Here is an 18176-nt window from a genome sequence, read left to right on the forward strand (position 1 = left end):
AAATTTGGCCGGCAGGTAGGCTCTCTGAAAGTCTCAAGCCTGACATGGAGAACTCGTCAAGAGCAAAGTTCATAATGACATTTTCGACCATGTAGAATTATGACTTGGAACTGTCTTACCTACCACGATTGTCTCGAGAAAAAAGGCCCCGGCACTATGAACCACATGAGTAGCATAATTGCTGTCATTGCTGCTGGACAATATAAAGGGACTTGGACCCTGTCTCCGCGTCCCAGAAAAACAACCGAGCCGCCAGCCGGTCCCGTAGTATTCTTCTGTGTCTGATTAGAGGCTGTCGATCCTGCTGTAGTAGGTAATGGCACAAGGCCACCATTCAACCCAGCAGAGATGAAACCGCCGATACCGTATGACAGTGGGGATACGCCCACGATGCTTTGATACGGTATCGTTGACGTGCCACCAATCACCAATGCCGAGCTGTCTAGAGCGACCGGTGTTCCCGAGATTCTTATTGCGGGTTGCCCGAGTTGGATTGTTGTGCCTGCGATGGAAACTCCGTTAGCAGCTTGAGATATGGCGTACGTTTGACCTGCGATGGTGATTATCGAGGTTGGCGGTAAGGATGGCAGGGGAATCGTCGATGTGCCCACTACTAGATGATCGGCCCCGAAGGATATAGGCGTCCCTGCCAAAGTAATAGCGGGTGCGTTCGCGGTAAATGTTGTTCCGGCGATAGCTACGTGGTTTGGGAGGATAGTAAATGGTTGACCCGCTGCCGTAATTACTGTTATCGGTAGTATCGAGGTATCATGGCTTAGTGGAATAGTGTTCGTTCCTATTTGCAGCTCAGAATCGCCAAGAGAAACGATCGTGCCGTCAATAGAAATGTCGGGATCATTAGGTCTCAGCGTTGTACCGGCAGCTATGAGGCTGTTTGAGGATAAAGTTAGGGTTTGGCTGCCTACTGTGAAGACTGTAGCGGATGTAGGTACTAGGCTTGAGAGAAAACCTGGGACTGTTGAAGTGCCGAGCACAAGGTTCCCGTTCGAATGTAAAGCGATAGGGGTGCCAGAGACTGTTATCGGATCTCCCCCACGGGTAACAGAATGTCCATCAACGAGAATGCCGCCGGGAAAAGGGGCCGCTTGAATTAAATGTCCGCCGACTGCAGTGATGAAGGGCGCTAGGCTTGGGAGAATAGTTTGAGCTATCAAAGTGCCAAGCATCAAGTCTCCATTGGAATGTAGAGCAATGGAGGTACCGGAGACGGTTATTGAACTTCCCCCACGAGCAATGGATTGCTCATCTACGAGAATACCGTTGGCGGAGGACGCGGCCTGAACTACGTGTCCGCCCACCGTAATGGTGAAAGGCGCTCCTGCTTCAGCTGGATCATTGTTGATGAATTTCCCCCCAGCCGGAAATTGGCCAGGTTGTTGATTAGCGAGCGCAGAGTCTTTGGAAGGATCTACATTTCCACTATTCGGGTATGGTAGATTTTGCCCTGCCTGCGGGTCGTTCCCTGGAACATCGCCAACTAACGGATCTTTTCCTTCTGGGGAACCGTTTCCTGCTGCATTGGTTCCTGTTGGTGGATCATTTTTTGGTCCGCTAATTGCGTTAGATCCGCTTGGAGGAGCTGTCTTCAGCGGCAGTGTGTGCGAAGCCAGAGAAACGGGGGCAGCGGCCGACGTAGGGCTTGCTTCTTTAGTCTGAGCAGGGCCCAAAACAGCGGCTGGTATTAATGCCCGTGGAGGGTCGATTACGTAGCCTGTGTCATCTGCCTCCATAGTATCCACGCAAGTTGACCAGGCTGGATTTACTGATTGTAGTCCGGTAGGTAGTTGAAGTAAAGGGGAGCAATGAGTGGCATCGTAAGAAGTTTCCGCCACGGAGCTTTGATTATGGCCTTGAATAGTCGCAGGATTCGTGCAATTGGTGAAAAGATCTGCGTAGTTAACGGCGGTGGGATTGGCCGATTGGGGAAAGTCCAAATTGGTCGAGAGGTCGGTTTGATGGTAGGACAAGGTGATGCTGGAATAGGAAGACCCTAGTATACCGCATTGGCCGGTCGCATGAAGACTTTTATAGACTAGATAGACCGAGGGAGAAGTACTGGGATTTGATCCGTCAGCTTGGGATACTCACGTCAGTTTTGACCCTGCTCACTAAATGAAACCGTCCGGTCCAACTACAGTAGTGATGTTGGGATATGGCGCTGGAGTAGGCCAAAAGTATAATTGAACGGCCGAAGCGACAATATTGCAAAGAGTGCCACAGCATGGTTGCGTTAGCGTGGGCGTCCATACTGGGGGCTCTGTGAGGGTTGTTCCGTTCCACCCAACAGCAGTGGTGGAAGTGGGGTCGGCGGCCGCCCAGCTACTGTAATTCGACCTCTCGAGCGATAGACAATGTTGTTTTTCGCTAGCATTAATACCATAGAGCCAAGGTCCGATGGACTCGCCAACCTCTGTCGTTTCATCGTAGTTTTCACACCAATATTGTTCAAATGGTATGGTTGAAGAAGAGGCCGCTGGGTTAACAGAGGCTAGAGAAGCAAGCCCTTCTGTAGTACTTGCCACTATGGTAGTTGGTGAGGCTATAAGCCATGAGGAGTCTGTAGGTCATTAGGGTATGCTTACCGTCTGCGATAGGTGATACCAACAGCTTGAGCAATCGATAAATAGGTCTTGACGACGACTAATGGAGTAGCCATCATCCTCAGCAAAATCTGCGATCTCAAATGCTTTAGTCGGGTTGTTGGTGTGATTATTATGCAATATTGCGTTTGTGATAGTCGAGACAAGCAGGAAGGGAAAAAGGTTCTTCATCTTTCGGGTGCTCATCTTCAGGCGTAAAGTTTCCAGAAATCACTTATGACCGCAACTAAAAAGTGTGCAAGAGTACGAAATATGATATTGCAAGGACGGGCTGCCGAATTTCAAGCAGCCTTGTGGATGAGAGATGCAACCCTGCATGCACAGCCCCTATATTGCATCCCATCGCATGCTGGTCTTAGATGGGATTTTGACCCCACCAGCAGCCAAATTTTTCAATGCGCAATCCAGTGGAACATGTTATCTGACCACCTCGTGTATACTCTTATATTCTGGGGATCGTAAAATGGCAGGACGCCGGGAAATGAAATCATAATGCACGCACAGCCTCCATGTTTCATGTGACGTGGTTTAGGCTTAGGTTGAGCAGACCGATTGGGCTGTTAACGTGCCTAGGCAGGATTCGGGCAACCCGTGCCATCAACATGCATAGGGAGGACTTTGCTTTGAGCAGCGAACGTCTGGTTGAAATGGCTAAACGAGAGGAAGGTCCGGAGCAGCGTCGCGTCTTCGCAAAGACTTATGACTCTCTGCACGTTCGCGTTCGCAATGCTTCGTCTTGAAAAAAGGATGGAAATGTATGCCGCCACGGTCTGTAGAGTGGGCATGGCGGGCGAAGAATTTGCTGTGCCGCTAATGCGGTCATGCTTTGGAAATCCCGGCGGCATAGTCGTTAGACATCTTGACCTGTCAATGACCGAGGTACTATCACGAGGCGGCCAGCGAAGGATGAGGCCCAACCTGCTTATGGTAAATAGAGGCTTCACTCAGCGCGTCCAGGGTAGTACCTTTATATCAACACCAGCTGTGTTATGTCCGACTCGCAAAATAAGCGCTCTTGATCATGGGACCGTACCTCGTTAGTAGTGGCACAATCCATTTACCATATAATCCAGCTTACTCAGTGGTACTCAGGCTGCGGAATCTGACTTGTATTTGTGAAGTGAGTAATTCGGATCGATGCCTTCGAGGCGTTGCGTGACAAGACCCAATGCCAAGACTGTACAGCCTCAGCACTACCTGAGATATCTTATAGGCATCTTGCTTCAATAGAGACGCGTATGACAACTTTCCCATCCAGTCATTTCATCGAGCATAGTTCTCGACCCGTTGCCCACGTCGAGAACTTCGCTCCCTTGCCTCGCCCTCCACATCGCGCAATCATCTCACAACTTCATCCCCCTTCCCACCGCCACTTCTCTTACCGACTCCTTTCTTCATACTATCCTCCCATGTCTTCGTCTCTTCGCCTGCCGTTAGCCCCTGTCCATACGTCTTACTACCCTTCTTGAACAACCTCCTCAACTGTCCCGACGCACTATTCGCCTCTCTTTGCGCCACCAAGGTAAGAAATTTGGCGTTGGGATCTTCGTTGCTGTGGAAGACCCCATCAGTAGCCTACCTCCTCATGGGATGAACCACAGGAAACCCAAAATCAGAATTAAGGAAGGACCTACCGCGCAACAGCCTCCTGCCTCTCTCTATTCCATTTCTCGTAGTAAGCAGCGTCACAATGGACCGGGAGCTGGGCGTAGGAGGAGTCGCAGCCCAGAGCGCCATCAGCCATCGTGGATGGGGCGGCAATGGGTTTGTGGTTGGCGGGAGGATCGGTGGCGGGCTGGGGTGGAGGTGTGGCAGCTTGTCTTTTTTGTAGAGTTGGTTGGATTCCTGTCAGTTAGATGTCTGGCATTATGAAGGATGTGGAATGATGTGAGGTTTGCATATTAATCACACAGTGGGTGGGTGGGTGTGGAAGGGAACCTTTGGCAACGTGTTTACATAACCTCATGCAACCTGATTACTGCTGCATACATCTATGGAGGTCAGCGCTAGGCCGGGTCTAGCTTAGCATTTGGAAGCCGACTAACATTTCTTAGGCACAGGGAACTCAAAGAATCATTTCTTTCAATTGCTGCAGCGCCTAGGTGACCACTGCCAGCGACTCAGCCCAGTCGGATCGCTGTTCTCTGCAAACAATTGAATCAGCCGATTGATGGTACTGCGCATCTTATCAAGTACCGAATCCCTCATGATGAACCCTTCTATTTGGAGTTTCCCTCCCAAAGGCTTCGTCGGTTCATTGCTTACCCCAAGGTTTTCAGCTGTACAGTATCTACCGAGCAGTCAGTGACCAGCATTTGATCGGGTAACTCGAAGTCGATTGTAGCTTTGAGACCAAAGGCGTGGGCTGGGATCGGATCGATGGGAGACGGCAACATTTGGGTCTTGCTGTTGGGCTACGCCATGCTTAGCGCAGGTGACTGTCGTTACTTCAAGATCAAAGATATGTGATATTTGTTCGCACGTCCAGCACTGTGGTTTCTCGACAGTTGCCCGACAAAAGGTAGTCGATCTGTTGCAGAACATCCGCATGTTCCAGTAATCCACTGCCAGTGGTGGGGCTAATGGGCTCTTGAGGATTTGTCTAATCAAACTTTGTCGGCATGGCATGACGCTCCCTTCTCCAATCTCGAAATGACCTACGCATTATGTTATTGCTTCTATCCCAACATGCGTTTCGAGCTTCGTTATTGGATCGCATGTTTTTCACAGAATAAGCATATACATACAGAAGAACGTGGGAACACATGAAGACGAAATTATCCAATGCAAGAAGAACTAAAGAAATTTATTTCTCACCAAATATGTATCTTCCCTTTAGTACGTACCATCCATGCTGCTTGACCCATCCGCCCCCCTTCTGCGACCTCGAGGAACTGCCTAGTACGGGTATGCAGACCACATCCACCGCGTTTCATCGAAAACATAACCCTGCGAACGAAGTATGTGCCATCTTTCATTGTTACTCTGCACCTCATCGAGAACACCCCTAAAAGCTCCCTTCCCGCACAGACGTCGAAATATAGAGGCTTCACACTCACCAGACAGCCGACCTGGAGGCCCGTTCAGCAACTCCGGAGTGAAGCGGAGGGTTGAATGACGTATCACGTAGAGGTAAGACTCCCGGAAGGACAGAGTTCGGATCGCTGATGCCAGTGGCTCAAGTTCAGTATCCGATTCTGTTTCAGACCAGCACACCGTCCTTGTATCTGCTGGCACTTCCGACCATCCTGTTCGCCTGAAAAGATCTTCGCGGGCCGTCCTCGCGTGGGTTATGGCCTCCTCGTTTACGTCGATTGCTGCCTTGCCCCATTGCACGAACCATTGTTGCCATTGTTGCATGAGATCCGGAGTAGCCCCTACGCTTCCCAAGTACGAGCTGAAAACATGCCACTGGTCGAGCCAGCGCTCGAATCGGTCTCCGTGGTCGCCTAGAATGGTCGCGGCGAGAAACTCAGTTCGGCAGTATGGGCAGGAGTGTCTGTTCATGTCAGATGAAAACCAAGACGAGATACAATTGGATCCGACTATGTGTCCACCTGGGCATGGTAGACGCACTGCTTCCTCGGCAGGCTCGCTATCTGAGGGTGCCGTACCGTATTCTTCGTGGCATATAATGCAGGCTTTTTCTTCGGATAGTTCTTCCTTTGGGACTCTAGGAAGTTGAGCGAGGAAGAACTCTGTCATAGTGAGATTCAATTATGGAGTCTGGAGCCTGAGTCTTTGTCAGTTGAGGCTTTGGAAGAGTGAACCACCTGGATGTCTGGAGAAAAGATGATGGTACTTAAAAGGTCAAACTTCGGAAGCGACCACAAATGCATCGTTAGCACAATGACAAGAAAGGCTTTGAAGGCTGCTTGAACGGGTACGACTGGAAGCCGAAACAAAGCCCAGCGATGTCTCCAACTTTGTTCGAATGAAAGAATGCATAGTTGTTTTGTTTTCTAGCTTCTGTTTCTCATAACCGAACGCTGAATTTCATGGAACTAGTGGCTCTTTTCGGCGCCCGCAATTCATTTCCCAAGGTTAAACTAGAATGTCACAAAACAGATTCCGAGATATGCTTAGTGGCTGTTCAAAGTCGAATTATGGTTTAGATTTCGATGACGCCTTCGCGAAGTCCACATTGCAGCCGCCTTGAGAATTCTGCACTAGTCGGCTTGATCTCATTATTTGAAGAGTAGATACAATCTTACCGCTGACCGACCTTTATCTGATATTTTGAGCATCCTTCAGGGCTCTTGGGGCGGACGTAAGGGTAAGGAAATGCGCAAATGAACACACACAAGAGATAACACAGAGGGAATTTGGATGGAAGATCGAGAACAGGGATTGAGCGACGGAACTTTGATGTATGTTACGATTCATGGGGATCATAGCGACTAGCTTTGTGACACTCCTCCTCTCTCGAAAGCTGTCGTATCCATATAATCTCCCTTGTGGTGCTTTGTCTGGCTGTCAATCCTAGACTAAGGAAATGTCGCGGCATGGACTTCTCCGGTCTGTCCTTTTCTTATGAGCGCTCTCTTTTTCTCAGAGACATAGCTAGGAGACTGACCTCAATTAATGGTCCCTATGCAGAAACTCGAGACGCTGCGGCTCTCTGCATAATGATTTTGAGAATACTATGACAAGCTTCTATTTTCTCTAGGCTATTAGGATCGTCGAGTTTGACACTCGAAAGACGTTCTTTTATCGAAGCATGTTCCGGAGTCAACTGCTCGCGACCGGCTGGATCTGTTTGGTCCAGAGCATCAACCTGGCTCATGGTCGCAGTGAGCTCCGTCTGCAAAACATCTTCAGGCCCCGAAGGCCCTTTTTTGCCATAGTCGTGGCTACCTTCGGAAGAGGTTTCGTCATAGAATTTCCAACCTGCATAGGGTTTAGTTACAGTGGTGAAGGAGATCTTTTCCATGTGTTGACCCAGATGACGTCCAAGAGTACGTGATCCCCCGGGTTTGATGGTTATACGTGAGAGACATAGGGCTGAAAATCAGTAGGCCACGAATTAGTCTACTGTGCGTCCCTGGCATTCGACTCTCTCTTGGAATTCAGCATCTCAGCCCTAGTGTGCTTGGCAACAACTATAAATAGCAGTACTCCTCCATAGAAAAACAATAAGCCGTCATCAACTTCAACACTCTCTCTAGATGTATATTTTTCTTAAAGTTAAGCAAGTAAGTAAGTAGGTCAGTAAGTAAGTAAGTAAGTAAGTAAGTAGATAAGTAAGTAGGGTATCGATAACGATAGTCTGATGGGGTATAATAGTGGTCGGGTTTGACCCTCGCGGAGTCGAAATTTCATTAACTCGGCTTTCATCTGATATTTTTAGACTAATGCAATTCTTATCAAATACGATTACAGAAACTCTCTCACTTCTATGGTTAGACAGACCGAATCGCGCATTATCTCCTTCGTAGTTTAAGCCTCTTTAATGACCTACTAAATCATACCCCATGCAATAGCAAATTACTGAATCATACCTCCTATTTGGGTCGAATTTGGTGTAGGGGTATCATTCAGTAGTTAGGGGTATGATTCGGTAAGGATTCGTACTTTCGGGGTATGATCCGGTAATCTGCCCATTCGGTAAGGGTCTATACTTTTGGGGTATGAATTAGTAATTCGCCCCGGATCCCTCTCTGTCGTTAATTTCAAGCACCTGCTCCGAAGGGTCAAATTCAGATGGACCACGTCGCGTGCCATTCCAACTAGTTGTCCGAGAGTTGACAGAGGAAGCAGGAGAAGTTGCTCTCGGCGATGAGCTGGGTTTTTCGCGAGAATGTCGACTAATAAAATAATAAGGCTTGGATACAAAGGCATGCTCGCCGCAATGCGCTAGTGTTATGTCCCTGTGGCTTTCTTGGGCAGTGTGATTGGAAATAGGGGGCAAAGCATAGGATTGACTTCTTTTCGAGGGGAGACCATTTTGAGGGCGCTACGAGTAATTTTAGCGTGTGCAGAAAACGTTGGAATACTTGGCACTGAGATTCTCACACACACCCCACCAAAAGTAGTACTGAGTAGATGAATCTTCTCCCATATCGCATTCTACCACCTTCCTCATCATATTTGAAGCTCCTGTATATCTCGCTTAGCCGATCCTTGGTGTTTTGCCTTAGTGTTTCGAAATGCCTCCCAATCGACGCAGTCAGGGGCCCCCCCCCCTACCGACCTCCCCTCCGGCCAGACAGTCCAAGAGGCCTAAGAAGGCGTCCTCCCGTGCCCAAGCGATTGCTGAGGATAGCCAGCCGGGCCCCAGCAACAGTCAGCCAAGCGCAGCTACCCCCGCTCCCAGACCTGAAGGCCCTCATGCCAAAGCCGCCCGTGAACGTGCGGCCCTGGAAGACAATTGGCTAAGCGAGATATACAGGAGCTTCAAATATGATGAGGAAGGTGGTAGAATGCGATATGGGAGAAGATTCATCTACTCAGTACTACTTTTGGTGGGGTGTGTGTGAGAATCTCAGTGCCAAGTATTCCAACGTTTTCTGCACACGCTAATTGTAGGGCTGAGTGGGCTTGGCAGCATAACCTTTCCATACATTACTTGTTTGAGTACCAGGTCCTAACAGTGGGAGGGTACTGTGTTCGGTAGCGATCTTAATCTTCACAGAAGTGCTGTCAACCTGATTTTGACCATTCTATCTCCCAAATACTGAAAATGTGCTACGCTATTAGTTTCTTTGCCATCGGCCTACAAAGTGCAATCCCATACAATGGATCCGCAAAATCAGGCTCCTCGAAAAACTCAGCCTTAGAAAGGTTCTATCGGTTTGTCAAATCCAAGCATGCGATCGTGGATCAGACCTCGGGCCTTCTCCACCTCTTGCAACACTTTTCCAGGCTCCTGAACCATCACCTTCTCCTCGACATCACCGTTTGTGAGATAATTTTTCATGACCACCCTAGTCGCCATCTTGCCGTTGGGGAGTGTGATGCGTTCTGCAGCCGTTGTTTGACCCAAAAAGTAAGGACGCTCAGGGACCTTGGTCCAGAGTGTAGGCCGGTCTGGCGGAAGCTGCGGAGAGCTACTCCCAATAACGCTTTGACGGTCATCCACCGGTTCGGCTGGAGGCTGATCTGATACCTTGTACAAAGGTGGCCCAGGGCTTCCTACCCCCAAGGGTTTTCCTTCTTCGAAATGCTCGCTTAGCTCACGTTCGGTACAGCCAAAGCCACCGGAGTCTTCTGAAGCTTCTAAATCCTTGCCTAGACGAATGAAAGCTCCGTGTTCGGTGTCTTCTAGTGTAGATTCCCAGCCCCTCAACGCACCGCCGGTGATAAGAGACGCCATCCATTGGCCCCGATCTTTGTGTCTACTAGCCGACCAATCTCTGCGGGTTTCTTCCATGGCCTTGAAGGTCATGGCGACTGCGACGCGAAGCTGCATCATTTCTCGCATCTCGTTGACCGTCTGGTCCAGCCAGGAAATGATGGAAGAGTCTGTCTGATATTCCGGAGACTTGGCGTTGCTGAGAGTTGTCTGCGCGAGACTAAAGACGTGGGCATCTCGTGTATTCAACTTGTTGATCTTTTCGATGCAGTGATTTGCCCTTTCCCAACTGAGTTTTGCAGCAACAGCCTTTTCTTGCTTCCTACTTTCATAGCTAATCATTTCGACACCAGACTCCAGAGCGAGTAAGTCTTCGAAAGCGTTGCGCCAATCGCGCTTTGGGAGCTCCTGCTCAACCCGAAATGGAGAGTATGGACTTCCTACTATGTATCCGACAGGCCATAACTGTGGACTCAACTGCCATTCCTTCATGAACTGGCGCAGTCTATCACCGTATGCTACGTTCTCTGTGTTTTGAGATGGCTCGAGAACAGAATTCTTGCATTTATCGCAGAGCACTGAGCCTGGATCTGGGCCTGAAGACGGCCCAGGACCAGATGTAGACGCCATAAGAATGGCCGGAGCGCCGAGCGGTCAATTACAATAGGAAGTTGTTGGAGATGACATGGAGAGTATCACATACTGTCAACGCGCACGACTCCGAAGTTGAGTTATTGACGAGATTCAAGAAAATACATGAATAACAGAGAAAAAATCGCTCTCGCGTCGACGCCGATCTCCCGCTCTAGTTGATGGGGGTTGCCTAGCCAACATGACTAGTGGGCCTTGGCCACAGTAGATATCTGGCCTTGCACCAGCCTTACATAGTTCAGTTATCCTTCTACCTCTGGACAGAAAATAAAAAGCACCGCAACACCATTCTACCAGCGCCATTAGGAATCGAACCTAATACGAACTAAATATCTCCAACATGGCCCTTGGTTCTTTTTTTCTCTCCCCCGGGGAAAAAAAAATCGGACGCCAAGACATGGGTCCAGGTAGGCCTCATTGGTTTCCTTTCTTATTATTTCTTATTTAGATATTTAATCGTTAATAGTCCTTACTATCTAATAATATAGCGAAGAATATCGCGGTTATTATAAATCTATAATAGATTATTAGCGTCGATTAACTACGTAATTAGATCGATAAGAAGTCTAATTAATTTCTTATTATACTCCGCGACCTTCGCTATTAACGAGATTAGTTTCGAGATATAGCTAAATAGTATATTAACTTTAAAACTGAGAAGGATAAGATAGTAAACTAATAAGATAAGGCTTAATAACGCTTAAAGTAAGTTAGTATTAAGGTCGAGAAGCTATAAGAATAGAATAGAGAGCTTCGATAATAGCTAATAGTAATATAATTAAATATACTTAGAAATCTATAAATCACCTCTAAAATACAAGCGTTAACTCTAATAAAGCCCGTTTAAGTTTTATACTCTATCTATAGAAAAGAGAAGTCTATTAAGCTATCGAATTCTCTCTTCTTTATTAACGATAAAAACCCCGTATAAGAGAATTAGTTAGTTAAAATAAAGGAAAAGTTATTAGATAATAAGAATTACTATCTTATCGAGACGTTTTAGATTATTTATCTCCTATTACGTATAGATAGAGAAGCGATTATTTATACTCTAAATAGAAGACGTAGAGGTATTATAAACCTCTATACGTTAGTTAGCGAGGTTATAAATCAACTAACTAAGATCTATAAAGAGATAAATCGTCGTAAAAAAGTAAGATATAATTATAATTCTCTTTAATAGATAACTTAGCCCTTTAATAGATTTTATATAGAACTTATTAGACTCGGTTTCATACTTAACTATAACGAAATCTATTTGAGGAATAATTTAAATATTAAGCTACGAATATATATTCGACTTTACTTTATTTTTATAATTCTTTCTAATTATAAGTCTATATCTCTAAAAGATATTAAGAAATATCTTATAAATAATAATAACTTATAGTGTATAGGCTATAAACTATATCTAGCTTAAATCGTCGATAAAACGACTTCTAAAACTACTATAACTCGGATAAGAAAAACGATTACCGTTATAATCGAGGATTATACATCTTTCACTACTAAATCGAGTACTTATACCTCAAATACCTTTTAGAGTATATCGAAAGCGATAGCCGATATAGATTTGAGGAACTTAATATATTTTAATTATAGAAAGACGAGCTATATAAAGCGTAATTATTTAATATAGGGATAGATTAACGCTAATAAGAAGGCCTTATAGAAGATAAAAATCTATAAATTTATTATCGATAACGAATATAAGATAAATCTACTAGCCGACGCTTATGAAGTCTCTAAAGATTTAGAAAACGAATAGCCTCTATTAAAGTCACGGTAAGGGGAACCTATAACGTATATCTATTAAATGCTTCTAATAATTCTTTAGCACGCCGTCCTTTTAGAATATAAGTAACGCTATCGTCACAGAAACGGAAATACTTACTTCAAAACGCTCTTATCGATAATGAATATACTAGAGCATATATAGTTATTAATGAGTTTCTGGTTTATAGGGTTTGCGAAGAATTGCTATTGGAACCGATTTCACTATCGAAATCTAAATCTCTGAAGGGTTACGATAGCCGGATCGCGAAGAAGCTTATTACCCACTGTCTACTTTTGATAATGATAGTAAATAATTATTAAAAGAAAATATATTCTATACTCATCGCCCCCCTTACATATAATATAATTCTAAGAAAACTATAAATGAATAAGTATGGGGTGCTCCTCGATATAATGAAAGATAAGATTCTTTTTATACCAGACCGCTGCAATCATAACGATAACGAGACCTCGACAGTAGAGGATCTCGCTATCTTACCAGATTTGAAACCGAAACCCCCTACCCTATAGGCTATCTTAAAGAAAAAACCTCCTCCCCAATCTATATATAACGACGACTCGAATATTTCTAGCGAATTAATTAATGAGAAGAGGTTAATATCTACTTCTCGAGACGTAAGATAAAAACGAGATATAGATTTATAATCTATTAATATCGTCGAAATTAGTATTATATTATACTATCAACAAGTAAAGGCCCATGAATTAAATTCATGGAGTTGGATTTTTCATTTTTCTAAGTCAAATGGAGTTGGATTTTTCTAAGTCAAATCGAATTTTAGCCCTAGCCCTAAGTCAAATCGAACTCTGATCGCTTGCTGTGCGTTTTTGACCTACTTCCACCACTACAAAATTGATTTAATCTATGTGGTATACAGGCATATATGTGCGGAGAGAGGTACGCTAAGGCCTGATTGATCCGTAATAATTGCCCACAAAAAATAGAGAAAGGCCATGTTCTTATGGCAAGAAGTATCGAAATACCGGAAAGAAATGGAGACAACGTGCTAATTAGTGGTGTGAATCTCACAATATCTCCTGCCGCAGTGAAATTTTTCGAATAATGAAATAGCTGTAGACATCGGATGGTTTTAATTCGTTTAAATATGCATTGGAGAGCATATGACGTGGGATCTTGGAGAGCTGAGCCGTGTTCTTGGTGCTGGGGGCCTTGTTGCCGCTTGGTTTCTCCGCAGTGTTCTCCGCATTTGCCTGTTGTAGTTCCTCCTCTTGCTCCTCCTCTTGTAGAGTATCAGACTGAGTGGCTAGCTGAGTGGCTGACTGAGTGGATGACTGATATGACGTGGGATCTTGGAGAGCTGAGCCGTGTTCTTGACGATGGTGGCCTTGTTGCCGCTTGGTTTCTCCGCAGTGTTCTCCGCATTTGCCTGTTGTAGTTTCTTCTCTTGCTCCTTCTCTTGTAGAGTATCAGACTGAGTGGCTAGCTGAGTGGCTGACTGAGTGGATGACTGATATGACGTGGGATCTTGGAGAGCTGAGCCGTGTTCTTGACGATGGTGGCCTTGTTGCCGCTTGGTTTCTCCGCAGTGTTCTCCGCATTTGCCTGTTGTAGTTCCTCCTCTTACTCCTTAATGCAGTGGGGATGACAGGCTAAGTTGCAGTGGTGTTCTCCGCTTGCTGAGTGATGATTTGATGTGGAACCGTGGAGAGCATGATGTGGGATCTTGGAGAGCTGAGCCGTGTTCTTGGTGCTGGGGGCCTTGTTGCCGCTTGGTTTCTCCGCAGTGTTCTCCGCATTTGCCTGTTGTAGTTCCTCCTCTTGCTCCTCCTCTTGTAGAGTATTAGACTGAGTGGCTAGCTGAGTGGCTGACTGAGTGGATGACTGATATGACGTGGGATCTTGGAGAGCTGAGCCGTGTTCTTGACGATGGTGGCCTTGTTGCCGCTTGGTTTCTCCGCAGTGTTCTCCGCATTTGCCTGTTGTAGTTCCTCCTCTTGCTCCTCAATGCAGTGGGGATGATAGGCCAAGTTGCAGTGGTGTTCTCCGTTTGCTGAGTGATGATTTGATGTGGAACCGTGGAGAGCATATGACGTGGGATCTTGGAGAGCTGAGCCGTGTTCTTGACGATGGTGGCCTTGTTGCCGCTTGGTTTCTCCGTAGTGTTCTCCGTAGTGTTCTCCGCAGTGTTCTCCGCATTTGCCTGTTGTAGTTCCTCCTCTTGCTCCTCCTCTTATAGAGTATCAGACTGAGTGGCTAGCTGAGTAGGGGCTCTTTTTGAGGGCTTTTCAACGCGTTTATGAGCAGTAGTAGGTAGCTGTTAGGCTCGCTTGCGGCCTCGATTGCCAGTAGTAGCGGATTCGCCGAGGGGTAGCCTGAGAACGATGTTCAGGATCTAATACGCGTTGAGAGGTTTTAAAATAGGGTGATGAAGAATGGGTAGGGGAGGAAGACGCGTCTTGGGAGGGCGTCAGTAGGGGCTCTAAGAGGCGGGTAAAGGGGTATACATGCCTTAGACGTCGAGTAACCTTTGGGCGAGGAGTACCGAAGACGATTGTGTTTATATTGGTGGAATTGGTAGAATTAATAGAATTGATAGAATGGTGGAAGAAGAATGGTTACACAAACAGGTGGAAGGATTATTATCCGATCCCGGACGCGTCTGGTGTAACTATCATTGAATGTCCATTTAATTCATTAATAGTAGGCCAAACTTCATAATTTTTACAGCGTTAGAAAGCGCAAAGCGAGCTTTACAATTTGAGGAATTATGAAGTAACTGTAAGTATCGCAAGCTGAGTACTTCAAAGTGTAAAACTTCTACACACAAATTTTTGATGAGGGAGCTCGGGAGGGCTAGCGGGCTAACTCAGCCGGTCTAACTAAAGAGCGTAGTAACCCTGAATTGATGATTGGCTGCACATACAAATTCAAGGTTTCCAAGCTCAGCCCTACCTTATTCTTTTATATATACTGATTAGCGCGTAATAAGGAAAACCAACTATTTATTCTTATTATAAACGAGATCTATAACTCGCTATTAAAAGAGTTATCTCCTCGAAAGAAACTACGTAATTCTCGCGTATCGGTTAATAAGCTATATTCTTATAACTTAGAAAAGAAGTATAAGAGGTACTGTAAATCGAATTATCTTATTTAAATTAGCGCTATCAAAATCGTTAGCCCTAAAGATATTAAACGAAAACTCTCTATCGAGTATTACGACTATTTAGATATTTTTAATAGAACGAAAACGAATAAACTATCACTATACCGCCTTTATAATTATAAATTGGAATTTATAAAGGTCGATATCGTTAAACTATCGAAGAGTCGAGTCTATTCTATATTAGAATATAAGTTGGAATAAATTAAGAAGTATTTAGATAAGCATCTAAAAAAGGGTTTTATAACACCTAGTTATACTTCGTTCGCATTCTCTATTCTATTTACCGAGAAATTAAACAAAAGCCTACGCTTTTATATAGACTATCGAAGGCTAAATATTATTATTAAGAGAAATCGATATTCAATTTCATTAATAGACGAGATTCTCGCGAGAATTTAGGGCTGTAAATACCTTACTCGATTAGATATTATAGTCGCATTTAATAAATTACGTATATACCCCGATAATAAGAATTTTACTATATTCGTTACCTCCCTCGGCGTATATAAGTATCGAATACTCCCCTTTAGTCTGACTAATGGCTTAGCCACCTATTAGCAATATATAAATAATATTCTATTCGAGTATCTAAACGACTTCTATTAAGTCTATCTCGACGATATTCTTATTTATAGTCGATCGAGAAAGGAATATATTACGTATATTCGAAAGATTCTTTAGAAGCTATAAGAGATCGGATTACAGGTAGATATCCTCAAATACGAATTTCATGTTCAGAAGACGAAATTTTTAGGTCTTCTTATTTCGATTAATGGTCTATAAATAGACTCTATTAAAATTTAAGCTATTATTAAATAATCTACACCTATTAATTTAAAGGAGATATAGGCCTTTATTAGCTTTTATAACTTCTATTATTAATTTATAAGAGACTTCTCGAAGATCGTAAAACTAATAATAAAACTTATAGTTAAGAAAGTAATATTTAATTAATTATCGGCCTATTAGAAAGCCTTTTATTTACTAAAGATAGCTATTATAAGAGCTTCGATTCTATACTATTTCGATAGATCGAAGAATATTATACTCGAAATAAACTTCTCTAATTACGTTAATAATAGTATTCTATTCTAATATAATAATAACGAAGTCTTATACCCGATAATTTTCTATAATAAAAACTTTATTTTAACTAAGTGTAATTATTAGATCTATAATAAGAAGTTATTAATTATTATTTACTATCTAGAATACTAGTATTCTAAATTAGAATATATTAATATTTCTATTAAGATCTTTACGGATTATAAGAACTTAATATACTTTACTAAAGAAAGAGACCTAAGCTATCGCTAAACCCGCTATTTAAATATACTATCTAAATTTAATATTAAAATTATCTATCATTTAAGGCCTTAGAACGTTAAGGCTAACGTATTTATATATATAGCCGATTTTAAGCTAAATAGTCTAGAGAATAAACGCTTAAAGTAGTAATACTAGACGATACTTATATCTAACCGCTTAAAACTTAATAATAAAGATATTAAGATTTATATTATTAATAACTCTATCTTCTATAGAATAGCTTAGGAAAATAAAGCGAATAAGTTCTATAACGAAATTCGTAAGGTAATTATAAAAGATAAGAATAAACTTCGCGGAGTTATACTTAATAAGTACTTTATAAAGAATAGAGTACTCTATTATAAGAATCGCTTATAAATATTAGAAGATCTATATACCGACGTTATTCGCGAAGTATATAATTAACTCTTATATAGATATTTCGATATAGCCCGTATTTATAAGCTACTTAAGCGAGAATACTATTAACGAGATATAAAAGTTATTATTATTATTTATATTCGAAACTACTATATCTACTATAGATCTAAGACCTCTCGCGATTAAGAATATAATTTATTATAATCTCTATTAATTTCTTAAAAGCGATAATAGAATATCTCGATAGACTTTATAACGGGTTTATCTATATTCGATAAATATAACGCTATCTAAGTAGCGATAAATTAACTTATTAAGAAATAATATTATATCGCGTACTCTAATATAGATAAAAGAATTATAATCAAAAAGATAGTTAACATATTATTTAAGAAGGTCTTTCGCTTATATAGTCTATCGATATTAATAATTTCAAATAGAGGTTCTTAATTCATATTAATAATATGAAAAGTCTTTTATAAACGACTTAGAATTAAGGCTAAGCTATTAATAGTCTTTTATCTTAAAATTAACGAATAAACTAAATAGGCTAATTAGAATATAAAACGCTATCTTTAAATATATTATAATTATATATAGAACGATTAATCTAGATAATTATCTATTACTAAGTTCGCTAATAATAATACTACTTCCGCAGCGATAGATATTCTATTATTCTTTACGAATAAGGGCTTTTACTCTCGAATAAATTTTAGCTTAGATACTATTAACTATAATATCACTCGTAAACGTCTTAATATTACTCGAGTAAAAGATATTATTAAATATATATAATAAGTTCTTAATTATATTCGGAATAATATGAATCGCGCTTAAAAGACTATAGTAATCTAGGCTAATAAATGACGCTAGAAGATTACTTTTAAAGTAAGCGATATAATCTTTCTTAGTAGTAAGAATATTATCTTAGATTAATCGTCTTAAAAATTAAATAATAAGAGATATAACTTATTTAAAGTAATAGATCTTATA

At 42.8% G+C, this 18176-nt stretch overlaps 5 protein-coding genes across 5 annotated transcripts; all 5 read right to left on the reverse strand.

The window, feature by feature from the left end:
- Window positions 1-119: 119 nt before the first annotated feature.
- Window positions 120-2792, reverse strand: HO173_006468 (uncharacterized protein; the record flags this gene model as incomplete). The annotated part of the gene is made up of 3 exons (XM_037308379.1): window positions 120-1995; window positions 2422-2578; window positions 2627-2792. The coding sequence occupies 3 exons, from the start codon at window positions 2790-2792 to the stop codon at window positions 120-122; spliced, it is 2199 nt and encodes a 732-aa protein (XP_037164645.1).
- Window positions 2793-3959: 1167 nt separating this feature from the next.
- On the reverse strand, window positions 3960-4365 carry HO173_006469 (uncharacterized protein; the record flags this gene model as incomplete). The annotated part of the gene is made up of 2 exons (XM_037308380.1): window positions 3960-4173; window positions 4256-4365. 2 exons carry the CDS (start codon window positions 4363-4365, stop codon window positions 3960-3962), a joined length of 324 nt encoding a protein of 107 aa, XP_037164646.1.
- A 354-nt stretch (window positions 4366-4719) lies between these two features.
- Window positions 4720-6326, reverse strand: HO173_006470 (uncharacterized protein; the record flags this gene model as incomplete). Its single annotated transcript, XM_037308381.1, has 5 exons — window positions 4720-4765; window positions 4887-5035; window positions 5104-5223; window positions 5468-5692; window positions 5748-6326. 5 exons carry the CDS (start codon window positions 6324-6326, stop codon window positions 4720-4722), a joined length of 1119 nt encoding a protein of 372 aa, XP_037164647.1.
- An 886-nt stretch (window positions 6327-7212) lies between these two features.
- On the reverse strand, window positions 7213-7554 carry HO173_006471 (uncharacterized protein; the record flags this gene model as incomplete). The annotated part of the gene is made up of 1 exon (XM_037308382.1): window positions 7213-7554. The coding sequence occupies one exon, from the start codon at window positions 7552-7554 to the stop codon at window positions 7213-7215; it is 342 nt and encodes a 113-aa protein (XP_037164648.1).
- A 1842-nt stretch (window positions 7555-9396) lies between these two features.
- HO173_006472 (uncharacterized protein) lies at window positions 9397-10545 on the reverse strand (the record flags this gene model as incomplete). Its single annotated transcript, XM_037308383.1, has 1 exon — window positions 9397-10545. One exon carries the CDS (start codon window positions 10543-10545, stop codon window positions 9397-9399), a length of 1149 nt encoding a protein of 382 aa, XP_037164649.1.
- Between the last annotated feature and the right edge of the window lie 7631 nt (window positions 10546-18176).

Source organism: Letharia columbiana (assembly GCF_014066305.1).
Source record: "Letharia columbiana isolate WasteWater2 chromosome Unknown Sc0000019_s0, whole genome shotgun sequence".
In the NCBI taxonomy this organism is placed as follows: domain Eukaryota; kingdom Fungi; phylum Ascomycota; class Lecanoromycetes; order Lecanorales; family Parmeliaceae; genus Letharia; species Letharia columbiana.